Source organism: Prionailurus viverrinus, chromosome A1 (genome assembly GCF_022837055.1).
Source record: "Prionailurus viverrinus isolate Anna chromosome A1, UM_Priviv_1.0, whole genome shotgun sequence".
NCBI lineage: Eukaryota > Metazoa > Chordata > Mammalia > Carnivora > Felidae > Prionailurus > Prionailurus viverrinus.
In genome coordinates, this window is record NC_062561.1 from 174343659 (window position 1) to 174360348 (window position 16690).

Genomic DNA, 16690 nt, shown 5'->3' on the forward strand with positions numbered 1-16690 from the left:
AGTTCTTGCAAGTGTGGGGCATGAGAGAAGGGAGGCAAGATACACTAGGGGTGGGGGAACTTGGAGACTGGGACAATGGAGAGTCAGGGGAAAATGGTGGGGGGATAGCAGTCTGGCGGAGAAGGTTCTGTGGGTCTCCGGGAAGGCACGGGTAGGAATTACAGTCCTCGAGTTTAGGGAAGAGCTGCGCTCTGGTGGATGAGAAAGGCGGGGGAACCCCCACCCCCAACGGTGTGAGCATGAGAAGGCCCTTGACTACTGGAGAGCGGAGACCTGATTCGCTGGGTGCGGCGGCCTCAATTTTCCGTGGAGCTGGCCCACGGTACCCAGGCCCTGCTGGGCTGCACGAGTCAAGGAGTCCCGGGCGCGTCACGCAAGGGGGCGGGCCGGGCGCCAGGGGGTGTGACCAGAGACCCGAGGGCTGGGCCGCGTTCCCAACCCGCGCTTCCTCCGCTCCCAGCGAAACGAGCGGGTGGGCGAAGGACTTACTGCCTCTGAGGTCCTCGGACTCACCTTCCTCCCTCCCCACTGGTTGGGCCCCGGACACTGCTTCCCACAGGCGGCGCGCCCTCTCGCGGTCGAAGCGCAGTCCGTCCGGTTCCCGGCCTTCTCGCTCCTCCGAGCTGTTGTATGGCAGGGCCCCTCCGCTGTCCGCGGCCTCCACGGTGCCCAACGCAGTATACTCCATCTTTCCTGCAAGCCGTAACCGGCAGATAGCCGCTCATAAACCTTGGTCTCGCGAGATGTGGGTAGGAGGGTGACTTTGCCGGGCCAACAAGTCTCGCGAGGTTTGGGAGCTGCAGCCCGCGTTGCAATGCGGGCCTTCGTGCTTCCCTTTGATCGCTGGTGAGCCTTGGAGCGTGTTCCGTGGAACTGAAAGTTAGTCGCTGGTTTCACAGTAGCGCCCTTACTCTGATACAGGTTCGTGCAGGTTCTCACCTTGCTCACCATCAACCTTTGACACTTCGAAATAGTTCTCTTGAAGGCCCTGTTACGTGGGAATATTTTCTCCGTTTTACTGTTAGGGAAACTGAGGCCTAGAACCTAAAAAAAGTTTACTCAAGTTTGCCACCAGAATGTAGTAGAGCTAGGACTCCATCTCCGTAATAAATACCAGTTGAGTTTCAACTTCTAACTCCTAGCCCAGACCCCACCCCCCCACCCCTTAAACTCTCAATGCAACTGTCAAACCTGAAATTTTATCTTCCATCCCCACAGATCCTCCCCTAGTCTTTCAGGAGCCACCATCTCTTGGCAAGGTTATTGTGGCATCTTCACTAGTCCTTTCCCTTGCCCTTCAGATATTCTCAGCACGACAGCCCTAGCAGTCCTCATAGCAAACCATGTCATGATACCCTGATGCTCATATTTTCCAACACTTTCCTATCCTACTCTTGATAAAAGCCAAAGAAAGTCCTTAGTTTAGCCAAAAGACCCTATACAGTCTGACTTCCTTTAACCTCCCTGATTTTATCTCCTACTGTGTTAGCCTCCAACACCTTCATTACTGTCCCAGTTACCCTGACCACCTGGATTGCATTTTCCCCATATATTCTCACGGCTCAGTCTTTCATTTCTTTCTCTGGCTACCCTATCTAAAACACACATGTCATGTTCTTCTTTCCTGCTTTATTATTTTTTCCTTCTTAACACTTAACATTATCAGACATAGTATGATTTTACTTTTTATCTTTTTTGTTTGTTTCCACACTAGTAGGCACACCCCTAGAAAGTAGAGATTTTTGTCTATTTTGTTCTCAGATGGAACTCCAGCACCTTGAAATAGAGCCTGGGTTCTCATAGGTACATATAAAATATCTGTCAATGAAATTTTTTATATAATTACCTTATTTCAACTTCATTTATTCAAATGCTTATTGAGAGTTTAATTATGAGTTAGATGTTGTTTTAGGCATTGGAATACAGTGGTGAACAAGACAGAAAGGGAATCTCTGGTACTGTGTTTTTTATTCTACTGGAGGAGAGTGTAGTAAGTCAACAGATTGTAATAAGTACTAAGAACATAAAACGAATATATATTGGGTGAATGATGTGCAAGGAACATTAGTCAGGGTGGTCAGAGAAAGCCTCTAAAGAAATGACATTTTACCTAAGCCTGATTGATGAGAAGTGGGAGGCCATGTAAAGAACTGGTGAAGAATGTTCCAGGGAGAGGGAACAGGAGGTACAAAGCCCCTATGGCAGGAGTGAACTTGCTCTGTTGGGAGGAATAGGAACAAGGACACTGTGGCTGGAGCCCAGTGAACAAGGGAGAAGTAATATCAGAGGAGGCAAAAAGAAAAAAAGAAAGAGACAGGTTTCTTGCCTGAGATCACACAGCTGACTAGCAAGAGATACTTATTTATACTGTAAATATTGAGCATTAGCTAGTGGCAGCCTTCATGCCTGACTCCTCTATAGTGTAATAGATGATTGATGTTTATGCAGTGTTTTATAGTTTATGAAGCACCTTTAACATACATTATAACATTAAATCCTCAGAGTGGTTTTCCTATGAAGGATTCTTTCTTATTGGACAGTAAAGAAACAGACTGGGAGAAGTGAAAGTTTTATCAGGGTCACACAACTAGTTAATGACAGAGTCCATACTTGAACACCAGTCCTCAGACTGCACATCCATGTCCTTTTGTCAGTACCAGATGACCAGCCTAAAAACCAATGACTGTACATTACTTATTAATCTTAAAGAAAGTTTCTACTTATCCAAATTTCCATAGCCCGAGTTATTCACTAGAAATCCCAAGGTATAGAGGACAGTTTAGTCAAAATCCCAGAATTCAAGCATATATATTTAACACAATGGAGCATATATATTTAACACAACATAATTAACAAAATACAGTCCCCCTCCCCTTGCTCCCATCTAATTAGATGCTCAAAACTATTTATTTATATTTATTTATTTATTTTGAGACAGACAGAGACAGAATGAGTGGGGGAGGGGCAGAGAGAGGGGGAGGGGCAGAGAGAGGGGGAGAGAGAGTCCCAACCAGGCTCTGCACGGGGCTTGAACTCATGAAACTGTGAGATCATGACCTGAGCTGAAGCCAGGAGTTGGATGCTTAACTGACTGAGTCACCCAGGCACCCCTGAAAACAATTTAGATTTATTCTCCAGTGAATGCTACCATGATTTGTTTTCTGTGCCACTGAGGCAGAGTCCTGAGCTATGGCGCTGAGTGTCTGAATAGCCCTTTTTCTGCTTTGTCCTTGTGTAAGTGCTTTCAGTAATGGCCCAGGCCTGGACTCCTTGTTGGAACTTGACAGTGCATGTGATGCCTTGTATTTCAGGCTGGCGTTTATTTCTTCCCTGTGGAAAATGAGACCCACTTCCCAACATGTTCTGTGTATTGTTGCTATGAGAGAAGAACAATCCCAGGGAAATGGCTTTGCCAAGGGACAAATTGGCCACTGTTCGGCAGATTCTTCATTTGAGTAAACACTGATTGTGTATGTTCTCAGGCATGCAAACCCATAGTACAGAGCTTAGTAAACTATGGCTCTTGTTCTCAGGGAGATTAAACTCTAAAGGTGAAATTATCTATCGTATGCATAATATCATACAGTATGTGTTAACTGCTATAGTAAGAAGTGACAACTGTTTTGATTGTACCTGGGATTTATAGAGGTGACTGAATGCTGATAAGAGTTCAGAGCCATTGATAGTTTTATTATGCACACTTCCCAAGAGGAAGGGTTATGCCATGCCATGCAGAACCACAGTACACAGGGAAAGTACCAGGGTTGGTCAGGAGGCAGAAAGAACAGCCAAGAGCATGGCCTAGAGCCTTTATTGTAGTCAACACTGGAAGGAATGGGTGGGGCTAGGTAAGAAGTTGAGGATTGACTAGTTTGAATAATTATAGCAGGGCTCCAGGCTATGGGAGTGGACCCTAGTAGTCTGGTACCTAGCTTTGGGCTGATTTAGGAAAGGGGGAATATTGGCTTGGTGTGTGAGTTAGATTAAAGAGATGGCTGGAGGGGCGCCTGGGTGGCGCAGTCGGTTAAGCGTCCGACTTCAGCCAGGTCACGATCTCGCGGTCTGTGAGTTCGAGCCCCGCGTCAGGCTCTGGGCTGATGGCTCAGAGCCTGGAGCCTGTTTCCGATTCTGTGTCTCCCTCTCTCTCTGCCCCTCCCCCGTTCACGCTCTGTCTCTCTCTGTCCCAAAAATAAATAAACGTTGAAAAAAAAATTAAAAAAAAATAAATAAATAAAGAGATGGCTGGAGATGCTGATTTTGGATTGGTTGATTTGCATATGAAATGTGTGTTTAGTCATTTGCCTAATCCTGAGAGGGGCCATTCCACCCTAGTCTTCAAAGATGTCAAAGCTTAATAAAATACAGAAAACAACAACAACAACAACAACAACATGATTAGTAAAACAACCAAGGCCAGTGTGAATGGAGTGGGATGATGAAGCCACAGCTGTGGGGGTCTTGATGGTTTCTGACTTACCTCATATGAGGCTTTCAACTTCTCAGCTCTGTGAACACATTTCTAGTTGTTAGAAGTGACCATAATTTAGGTTTTACTAACAGGATGTTAACAAGCATGGTTTGAGTCAGAATCTGAGATTGGTCCAAAACAGCAGGGTTTGCTCTTGAGGAAAACTGGAAAAGCTATGCTGGGGGCAGGGGAGAGAAGGAGGGCACATCTTTGCTGCAATCCTAGTCTACTTCTCAGGATGGGTTATTTTATTTTATTTATTTTTATTTATTTTATTTTTTATTATATTAAAAAATTTTTTTTAATGTTTATTCATTTTTGAGAGAAGAGCAGAAGCAGAGGTGGGGCAGAGAGAGAGGGACACACAGAACCTGAAGCAGGCTCTGTGCTTTGAGCCGTAAGCGCAGAGCCCAACACGGGGCTTGAATTCACAAACTGTGAGCTCATGATCTGAACTGAAGTCGGATGCCTAATTGACTGAGCCACCCAGGCACCCCAGGGTGGGTCGTTTTATAGTGACTTCAGGGTTACAGAGAAGCCTTGTCTTTAGGAGATGCCAGGTTTTACATCTGTGACTTTCCAAAGACAGATTGAAGGTCTAGGATGTGGTGTCTAAATGGTGTGTCTCTCAATTAGATGAGGGTCTCCAAATGTGGGGCAATGATTGGGTGGAAGCAAGCAGGTTGCATAGGAGGTGAAAGAATTCACTGAGGCAGAACAAAGGAGATAGAAGTTTATTGAATACACCACAAGGTAGCAAGGTAGTGGGTGAGCACGACAGCAGAGAGGCTGTCTGCAACAAGGCAGTGGGAGGGGGCTGCTTTTAAGGAGGGAAGGTGAGGAAGTATGGCAATTTACGGAATTTTACGTTTTTTGGTAACTGTGCCTAGTTGTAAGTAGCCCATTGGTTAGTTAGGACCTCTGGATTTTTTTTTTTTTAAATTTTTTTTTAACATTTTATTTATTTTTGAGACAGAGAGAGACAGAGCATGAACAGGGGAGGGGCAGAGAGAGGGAGACACAGAATCTGAAACAGGCTCCAGGCTCTGAGCTGTCAGCACAGAGCCCGACGCGGGGCTCGAACTCACGGACCGCGAGATCATGACCTGAGCCGAAGTCGGCTGCTTAACCGACTGAGCCACCCAGGCGCCCCAGGACCTCTGGATATTTTGAGGTGAGTCTCCTCCTGTCTGTACTCAGTCAGGTGGCAGTTGTGGGCCCTTTCCACGTTCCATTGCTCAAGCCTGTTTGCCTGAAAGTGGCCTACATATAGGGGAGTTTGCTGATCATGGATTAGGATTTCCAGAGGGTTTTGAGAAAGGGGAAGGTGGAGGATTAGATTCAAGTAGAGCTTTCCAACTTTTTCTTGTCACAGTCCATTTAGAAAATGAGCATATGTATATGTCAAGTTAAAGTAAACAGATATGGCAGCTTCTTCTCACCCCAGTGGTGGTCCAGCAACTCCAACCATTCCAACCCTGCTGAGCCAGCCTTGGGGCAGGAGGGATGGATGTTCAGAGCCATGTGAGGTGCAATGGATGGCCATGATGTTTTACACCCTGACAGTGTCTGAGGTAAGCAGTATTGGGATTAGCCCCTATAATCTCTGAGAAATAAACAGGACATCAATTAAAGCCATGAAGTACTCAGCCTGACATCAACTGCTCCACTCTGCAGTCATGACCTATGTGACCTTAGGTAAATTATTTAACATTTGTAAGTCTGCTACTTTAACTATAAAATTTGGAAATGATACCTATTTTAAATGGTGATTGTGAAGATTAACCAAAATAATCTCCATAAACTACTTAGCACATTGCCTGGCACAAAGTAAATAGTAGCTGTTACTGGTTTATTCTGAATGCTGTATTTTTCTGATAATTTCACAAACTGATATTAGGCTCCATTTTGGTAAAGCTAAACCCCGGTTTTCTAGAATGAGTTTTAGATCCCCCAGTTTCTAGAACCAGTTTCAATTAATTGTGCATTTGATTATGGATCTAGTTTAGTTTAGTGTATCCAAGGAAATCTAGAGTGGTTTATTTATTTGTTTAAAAAATGTGTATGTATTTATTTTGAGAGAGAGTGTGCATGTTGGTGGAGGGGCAGAGAAAAAGAGAGAAAACCCAAACAGGTGCCAGCAGCGCACTGCCTGACTTGGGGCTTGAACTCAAGAACTGTGAGATAATGACCTGAGCTGAAATCAAGAGTCAGATGCTTAACTGACTGAACCACCTGGGTGCCCCTAGAATGGTTTAAAATGATCCAGTGAAGCTCTGTCATCTCTGCTGAAGAACTGTCAAGAAATCAGTAAAGATCTTAAACTGTCATAGTAATTTGAGTCACATCACATCAACAGGCTTTATTTTGGGCCTACTCTATTATATGTCAGTATGTTTGTCCATACGGGCTCCCATAAAGTAGATAGTAGGGCTTAAAGAACAATTTATTTCTCATAGTTCTGAAGGCTGAAAGGTCCAAGATCAAAGTACCAGTAGATCTGGTGTGTGGTGGGAACTGTCTTCCTAGTTTATGGACTGCCATCTTGTCCCTCTGTCCTCACATGGATGAAGGGGTGAGAGAGCTCTCTATGGTCTCTTTCATGAGGTCACTCATCTCATTCATGAGGGCTCCACACTCATCACCTAATTAGTTCCTAAAGGCCCCAATTCTTAATAGCATCACATTGAGGGTTAGGAGTTCAGCATTTTAATTTTTGGAGGACTTAAGCAGTTTACTACAGACAGGCACTGTACTATACTCCCCTACAGACAATACTTAATGGCTTCCTGTTGCTTATAGGACAAGGTTAAAACGTCCTACCTGGTATAAGAGTCTGACTCTATAGTCTAACTCCTTCCCTCTCCACTCTCTTTTTCTAATACTCTCCAAAGCACCTGTGCTCCAGCCACACTGAAAGGACTTTTCAGCCTTGTGGTTTGTTCTCTGGCTGGGGCATCCTTTCACAGCTCTTTTCCTTTGTGTGTACTGTTCCCACTGCCTTTAATGCCCTTCCACCATATTGTCATGTCCATTTGACATACTTTGTTGATGTTGCTTTGTATTCTTTGACTATAATACATCATAGCTGTGAGTGCAACTGTATACTGAATTCTATGAGTCCTTGAGTCGATCATCAAACCTGGGTGATCATGTGGATCCCTAACACACCTGCTAAATGAAATTCTCCTTGACTTCTTCTCTTCCTCTAGGAAGAAGTAAATAACTCATTTCTCCATACTTCTATAACACTTTCTACTGTCTTTTCCTTATTAAAAATTTTTAAATTATCATTATTTAATACATATAAAAATATTATATGTAACTTATAAAGAGTAATAATATAACGAACACCCATGAATTCATCATCTAATCTGAGCTAGAAATTATCAACCCACCTATTTTTTTATTAACAAAAGAAAAATTTTTTTAAATGTATGAAATTTATTGTCAAATTGGTTTCCATACAACACCCAGTGCTCATCCCAACAGGTGCCCTCCTCAATACCCATCACTCACCCTCCCCTCCCTCCCACCCCCCATCAGCCCTCAGTTTGTTCTCAGTTTTTAAGAGTCTCTTATACTTTAACAAAAATTTTTAACATTTATTTATTTTTGAGAAACAGAGAGAGCACAAGCAGGGGAGGAACAGAGAGACACACACACACACAGAATCCAAAGCAGGCTCTAGGCTCTGAGCTGTCAGCACAGAGCCCAACCTGAGCTGAAGTCAGCCACTTATCCAACTGTGCCACCCAGGCACCCCAGGAGATACAGAATCTTAAGCAGACTCCAGGCTCTGAGCTGTCCTCACAGAGCCTGACGTGGGGGCTTAACTCAGGAACGGTGAGATCATGACCTGAGCTAAAGTAGGACACCCAACCAATTGAGCCACCCAGATGCCCTTAAGTAAAAAAATTTGTTTTAATGTTAATTTATTTTTGAGAGAGAGAGAGAGAAGGTGGAGGAGGGGTAGAGAGAGAGAGAGAGGAAGACAGAGGATCAAAGTGAGCTCTGTGCTGACAGCACAGATTCTGGTGCAGGGCTCAAATCCATGAACTGTGAGATCATGACCTGAGACAAGTCGGATGCTCAACTGATTGAACCACCCAGGTGCCCCCACCCCCACCCCCACCCCCAACACTCTTATGCTTAACTCCTGGTACACTTGGACAGGAGTTTCTCAGGGTATACACCTAGGAATTGAATTGCCAGTTGGTAGGGTATGTGAATGCTATACTTTATGAGCTATTGCCAGATTGTTTTCTAAAGTGATTGTATCAATTTATATTCTCATCAGCAAAGGATAAGAGTTCCTATTGATTTTCATTCTCTCCAGCATTTGGTACTGTCACACTTCTTTATCTTTTGCCAATCTAGTGTGTATAAATGGTATTAAATGTATGGTAGGTCTTTTCATTCTATTTATCTCTCTTTCCTTTTTTAATTCATCAAACATTTATTAAGCATCCTGCATGAACTAGATATTTTGTTAGGTCCTAGGGAATTTAATGTCTCTCTATTTTTCTGATTACTTTTTTATTGAGGTATAGCTTATATGGAATAATGTATATAAGTACAAATCTTGAATAAATTTTTATATATAAATAGAGCTGTATAATCACTACCTATATTAAAATATAGGACATTTCAAGTCCTTGAATGCTGACTGTTCTTCTCAGCCAAAAGAAATCATTATCCTGAATACTGTCGTTACAGATTAGTTGTGCCCACTCTTGAAATTTGTATAAATGAGTTGCCAATTTCCAAATATTTGGGGGCATTTCTAGATTTCTCATTGTTATTAATTTCTAATTCAATCCATTGTGATCAGAGCACATACTCTGTAAGACTTCAGTCTTTTGAAATCTCTTGGGATTTGCTTTATGTCCAGCATATGGTCTATGTGGTGAACATTACATTTGTATTTGAAAAGAATGCATGTTTTGCAGTTGTTGGGCATACTGTCATATAAATATTTAATTGTGTCAATGTGGTTGATAATGTGATCAGATCTTCTGTATCCTTACTGATTTTTATTTAGTTCTATCGATTACTGAGGTGTGTGTGTGTGTGTGTGTGTGTGTGTGTGTGTGTGTTCAAATCTTTAGCTGTGACTGTGGATTTGTCTACTTCTCTTTTTGGTTCTGTTATTTTTTGCTTCACGTGTTTGATTTCTGAATATATAATAGGAAAACCTTATTTTCAGTTAGACACTTTTATCAGTGTCTTATCCTTATCTCTAGTAATACTTATTATTGAAAGTCTACTTTATCTGATATTCATTTAGCTGAGCCACATCTTTTCTGTGGAAAAATATTTATTTTTCCATCCTGTTGTTTTATGTTCTTTTGAACTTGATGATGTTATATTTAAAGTGTATCTCTGTATAGCATATAGTTGAATTTTAAAAATCCAGTCTGTTGGGGTCCCCCGGGTGGCTTAGTCCGTTAGGCATTCAACATCAACTCAGGTCATGATTTCATGGTTCATGAATCTGAACCCTGCATTGGGCTCTCTGCTGTCAGTGCAGAGCCCGCTTCGGATCCTGTGTCTCCCTCTGTCTCTGACCTTCCCCTGCTTGCACTCTTTCTCTCAAAAATAAAATAAGCATTAAAAAAAAATCTAGGGGTGCCCGAGTGGCTCAGTTAGTTAAGTGTCTGACTGTGGCTCAGGTTGTGATCTCGCAGTTCGTGGGTTGGAGATGGTCATCGGGTTCTGTGCTGATTGTGCAGAGCCTGATTGGAGTTCTCTTTCTCCATCTCTTTCTGCCCCTTCCCCATGTGCCCCCCCCTCAAAATAAATAAAAGTTAAAAAAAGTTTTTTAAATCTAGTCTATCTTTTTCTTTTAGAGTGTTTAGTCCATTTTCATTTAATTTAGTTACTGATATAGTGAGGTTATTTTTACCATTTTACTATTTGTTTTCTATTCACTCCATCTGTTCTTTGTTCCTTTATTCTCTTGGTTTTTTTTTTTTGTTTTTTTTGTTTTGCCTTTTGTTGTATTGAACAATATATATTTAAATTTTTTTTCAAGTTTATTTGTTTACTTTGAGAGAGAGAGAGAGAGCACAAGCTGGGGAGGGACAGAGAAAGAGGGAGAGAGAGAAAATCCCAACCAGGCTCTGTGCTGTCAGCACAGAGGCCCACTCGGGGCTCAATCCCACAAACCATGGAATCATGATCTGAGCTGAAATCAAGAGTTGGCCGCTTAACTGACTGAAACACCCAGGTGCCCTATTCAACAATATTTACTATCATTTTTATCCTTTGTTTTTTATTGTTATTTAACTATTTAGATATTTGATCATGATATGACTATTCTTTTAGTAGTTGCTCTAGAGATTATAATATGCATCCTTAACTCCTCGCAGTTACAATACTAAATTAGCATTTTCCACACTTCCTGAAAATGCTAGAACTTTAAAATTGTGTCACTCTAGGCGCGCCTGGGTCGCTCATTCAGTTAAGCATCCGACTTCGGCTCAGGTTGTGATCTCATGGTTCCTGAGCTCAAGCCCTGTGTTGGACTCTATCCTGACAGCTCAGAGCCTGGAGCCTGCTTTGGATTCTATGTCTCTTTTTCTCTCTCTGCCCCTCCCCTGCTCATGCTGTGTCTCTCTGTCTCAAAAATAAACATTAAAAAAAAAAAAGTCATTTAACACTTACTGCTTTCTTGTTATTGTTGTCAATTTATTTCAATGCATTGTTTTAAACCCACAAGATGTTATTTTTGTTGTTGTTTTAAATTGTCAGTTTTTATTTATTTATTTTATTTTTTTTTTTTGTCAGTTTTTATTTATATTTACCAACTTAGCCACCCTTTGAGGTGTCCTTCATTCTGTTCTGCAGTTTCATGTTTCCATCTGGCTCATTTTACCTTCAGACTAAAAATATCCATTTAGTATTTCTTATAGTGCTGGTCTGCTCATGATGAATTCTCTCAGCTTTTTTTTTTTTAATTTTATTTTAATGTTTATTTGTTTTTGAGAGACAGAGCATGAGCAGAAGAGGGACAGAGAAAGAGGGAGATACAGAATCTGAAGCAGCCTCCAGGCTCTGAGCTGTTAGCACATAGCCATATGCGGGGCTCAGCCTTGAGATCATGACCTGACATAAAGTCAGATGCTTAACTGAGCCACCCAGGCACCCTCTCAGTTTTTGGTTGTCAGAAAATGTCCTGTTTTGCCTTCATGGGTTTTTTTTTTTTTAATTCTGGTAAAATAGAAGTGCCTGTGTGATTCAGTTGGTTGATCATCTGATTCTTGATTTCTGCTCAGGTCATGATCTCAGGACCAAGGGATCAAGCCCCACATCGGGCTCCCAGCTGAACATAGAGCATGCTTAGGATTGTCTCCTCTCCCTCTGCCCCTCTCCCCACTTCTCTTTCTTGTTCTCTCTCTCTAAAATAAAAAATAATTAAAAATAATTAAAAAAATAAAATGCTGGTGAAATATAAATAATAAAATTGAACAACGTAACCATTTTTAAGCGTATGGTTCAGTGGTATTCGGTAATTTGCATTATTGTGCAACCATCACCAGGGTCTGTCTCCAGAAAGTTTTCATCTTCCTGAACTGAAATTCTGTACCCATTTAATGGTAACTCTCCATTCTCCACTCCCCTTAGCCCTTGATAACTACTATTCTACTTTCTGTCTTTATGAATTTAATTATTCTAGGTACTTGTTATAAGTGGAATCAGAATATTTGTCCTTCTGTGTTAGGCTTATTGCACTTAGCATAATGTTTTTAACATTCATCCAAAGTGTATTATGTATCAGAATTTACTTCTTTCATAATGCTGAATAAAATTCCATTGTGTGTATATATATGCATACAAACGTATATGTATACATACCACATTTTGTTTACCCATTCATTCATCACTCAATGGATACTGGATTGCTTCCACCTTTTGGCTATTGTGAATAATGCTGCTATGAACATTGGTGCTCAAATATCTGTTCAAATCCCTGCTTTCACTCCTTTGGTTATATACCTAGAAATGGAATTGCTGAATCATATGTATATTCTATGTTTAACTTTTTGAGGAATTGTCATACTTTTTAATGTTTTACAGCAGCTATACCAATTTACATTCCTACCAGCAACACATGAGGGTTCCAGTTTTTCTATATCATTGCCAAACTTGTTATTTTCCATTTCCTGTTTTTAAAAATGTTTATTGGGGCGCCTGGGTGGCGCAGTCGGTTAAGCGCCTGACTTCAGCCAGGTCACGATCTCGCGGTCCGTGAGTTCGAGCCCCGCGTCGGGCTCTGGGCTGATGGCTCAGAGCCTGGAGCCTGTTTCCGATTCTGTGTCTCCCTCTCTCTCTGCCCTTCCGCCGTTCATGCTCTGTCTCTCTCTGTCCCCAAAATAAATAAACGTTGAAAAAAATTAAAAAAAAAAAAAAAATGTTTATTTATTTTTGAGACAGAGAGAGACAGAGCATGAATGGGGGAGGAGCAGAGAGAGAGGGAGACACAGAATCCAAAGCAGGCTGCAGGCTCTGAGCTATCAGCACAGAGCCCAATGCAGGGCTCAAACCCACAAACCGTGAGATTATGACCTGAGCCAAAGTCGGAGACTTAACCAACTGAGCCACCTAGGTGCCCCTCCAATTCCTTTTGATAGGTTCATTACCTTTATTTACATACTTCTTTGCTTTCTGGCATAACAAGATGCTTCAGGCTCATCTCATACTTAATCTGCCCCATCCATGTAATGAAATGGAATCAGTCGTTTCTCCAAAGAATCCTGGATCATTTTAGTGGAGAATGATACTTAGAAACCATAGGCTAGGCACTAGGTATGCTCATTGCCATTGGGGAGTTCCTGCTCTCGGGACCTCTCAGTAGACACAGCTATGGCACCCATTCTGGATCGACTTTTCTTGCCCTATTCAGACCCTGACATCCCCAGATAGGCTACCCCTCCATGGAGAAATCTTTCTTACTCCATTCAGGCTCTGACTTCTCAAACTGGGCTGGCTTCCTATGCAGATAACCTCCTTTTCATGCACAGGCTTTGATATTCTGTGCCAGGCTGCTGGTCTGCAGGATGTTCTTTTTATCCTACATGTATACTACTCTCCACTCTTGGCAACTCTCCTACATGGATGTTCTCCTTACCCATTTGGACTCCATTATTTTTTTTTTTAATATTTATTTATATTGAGAGAGAGAGAGAGAGAGAGCGCAAGTGGGGGAGGAGTGAAGGAAGAGAATCCCAAGCAGGCTCTGCACGGTCATCACAGAGCCTAATGCAGAGCTCAGTCCCACAAACCGTGAGATCTTGACCTGAGCCGAAAGCAAAAGTCAAATGTTTAACCAACTGAGCCACCCATGTGCCCCTGAACCTCAGATTTTTATTACTCTGCCCATTAATTGATCTTTCGTTCCAATATATATATTTTTAATTTTGATCCTTTTGATATCACCCTACAAATCTTTGGAAGCTTATTTGTTTTCTGGCACAAATAAGATAGTCTAGGCTCATCTTGTACTTTTTACATACCAGAACTTGATTCAGCCATTCCTCTAAGAAGCCCTATGTTCTTTGTTTGTTCATTTTTAGTGGGGAATGATGTTAGACATTACAATCTGGATGATAGAAAACTCTATGTTAATGGGGAGACATTGCTGCTAGTCCATTTTGGTGGATGGAATTTAAAAACAAACATTAGGGGCACCTGGGTGGCTCAGTCGGTTAAGCGGCTGACTTTGGCCCAGGTCATGATCTCGCAGTCCATGAGTTCGAGCCCCGCATCGGGCTCTGTGCTGACAGCTCAGAGCCTGGAGCCTGTTTCAGATTCTGTGTCTCCCTCTCTCTGACCCTCCCCCGTTCATGCTTTGTCTCTCTCTGTCTCAAAAACAAATAAACAAACAAAAAAACACATTAAAATAATTAGTTCATATTGGTGTTTTCCATTCAAGTTTAACATCAGGGTGTTTTCATTTCATTTCCTTGATTTCAAAAAATTTTTTTAAATATTTATGTATTTTTGAGAGACAGAGACACACGCTTAACCAACTGAGCCACCCAGGTGCCCCTCATTCCCTTAGTTTCAAATTATATATATAAGTGTCTTTTATTGAAAATCTTGATTCCTGATATCATTAACATAATTATTTCTTTGCTTTAATGTATACTATAAAACAAAGTCTAAAATATTAAATCTGAAATTACTACAGATAATAAAAGTGCTGATAAAAGTTTGAAATTTCTTTAGAGATCTTTTTGTTCTTGGATTGTGTCCCACTTAGGATGTGTAGTCAAATACTGTAGTCAAAAGGACTTTTTCTATAGTCCTTTTCTTTAGGTGGTTACCAATTTGATACTCAGTTTGATTAACTTATTTCTATTTTTAAAAAAATGTTTATGCATTTATTTTTGAGAGAGAGAAGGGCACAGAGAGAGGAAGACAGAGAATCCCAAGCAGGCTTCTCACTGTCAGTGCAGAGCCTGATGCGGGGCTTGAACCCATGAACTGTGAGATCATGACGTGAGCCATAATCAAGAGTCAGACACTTAACTGACTGAGCCAGTCAGCCACCCCCTGGTTAAATTATTCCTATTTTATTTTCAATTTAAGGAATTTTTAAATTAAAAAAAAATTTTTTTAATGTTTATTTTTGAGAGAGAGAGAGAGACAGAGCACAAGCATGAGAGGGGCAGAGAGAGAGGGAGACAGAATCCAAAGCAGGCTCCCCACTCAGCTATCAACACAGAGCCAGATGCGAGGCTCTGTGAAGTCGGATGCCTAACTGACTGAGCCACCGAGGTGCCCCTCAATTTAAGGAATTTAAAAAAAATGTTTAGTTTTGAGAGAAAAAGAGCAAGTGGGGCAGGGGCAGAGAAAGAGACAGAGGATCTAGAGTGAACTGTGAGATCATGACCCAAGCCAAAGTTGGATGCTCAACTGACTGAGCCACCCAAGCACCCTCAATTTAAGGAATTTTTAAAAATTAGTTTTTGTTTTTTGTTTTTTTGTTTTTCTTTTTGGCTAGGAGAAGCATAAACATAAACCAAAGTTCAAAACTGCCTTTTGCCCATTCCTGCCTCCTTGCTACCTCTTTTTCCTTTATTCTGTAAAAGTAATCATTTTTATTCATTTATCCTTTTATCATTTCCTTTTGCAAATCCAAGCAAATGCATATTCTAACTCCCTCCTACATTCTCTTATGTATATAATATATACATTTGATCTTTTAAAAAAACTTTATTAAGGCATAATTTACATACCATAAAATTTTTGTATTTAAAGGGTATGCTTCAGTGATTGTTAGTCTATTTATAGGGTTGTGTGACCCTACCCACAATGTAATTTTAGAACATTGTCATCACACCAGAAAGAAACTTTATGCACTTTTGCATCATTCCCATTCCTATCTCTAGGTAACCATTAATGTGTTTTGTGTCTCTTTTGATTTGTATTTGGTCTTTTTTTCTTATATATATAAGTATATACTGGGAGACCCCTATGCATATCTATAGAGATCTTCCTCAGTTTTAAAAACAATGTAAACTTGTTTTACTCATTTAAGTACATTTAAAAAAATTTTTTTATTTACAGTAAAACCTTGCTTTGTGAGCATAATCCATTTCAGAAACATGCTTATAATCCAAAGCACTTGTATATCAAAGCAAATTTTCCCATAAGAAATAATGCAAACTCAGATGATTCATTCCACAACCAAAAAATATTCACATAAAAATGATTACAATACTGCAATGTAATACAAAATAATGAAGAAAATACAAAATGTAAAGGAAAATAAATTAGCCTACACTGACCTTTGAAAACCTTCGTGGCTGATATGACGGAGACAAGAGAGAGGGGTTATTGTGTAGGACAACTTCCACTGTCACTAATGGAATCACTGTTATCTGTTGGCTCAATGGAATCCTTTTCTGCATGGAGCCATTGTATATGCTCACATGGGTGTTGACTATGGTATTAATAAACTCTTGTCATATACTGTATTTAATGTAACTTGGCAATAAGGCAGCAGAGGAAGGGGTCTATAGCTGCAGGTAGCCTGATCCATGAGATCATGACCTGAGCCAAAGTCAAGAGTCAAATGCTCAACACACTGAACCACCCAGGTGCCCCTTTTTAAAGTTCCTTTTTATTGAAGTATGATATACATATAGAAAAGTACACAAATGATAATTTGGTTAATTTTCATAGAGAGAATGCTCTGGGGGAGCATTCAGA

General features: G+C 41.0%; 1 protein-coding gene across 7 annotated transcripts in view; it reads right to left on the minus strand.

The window, feature by feature from the left end:
* ZNF346 (zinc finger protein 346) overlaps positions 1 to 726 on the minus strand; it is a 30134-nt gene extending 29408 nt beyond the window's left edge. For 6 of the 7 annotated variants that reach the window (XR_007152051.1, XM_047858008.1, XM_047858003.1 and 3 more), the window contains exon 1: positions 514 to 726. Coding sequence is in view for 5 of the 7 variants with exons in the window: in XM_047858008.1 (XP_047713964.1) it covers positions 514 to 688 (175 nt within the window). In the remaining 2 variants the exon portion in view is untranslated. The remainder of the gene's footprint in view (positions 1 to 513) is intronic. The other variant, XM_047857996.1, reaches the window with a different exon arrangement.
* Positions 727 to 16690: the final 15964 nt, after the last annotated feature.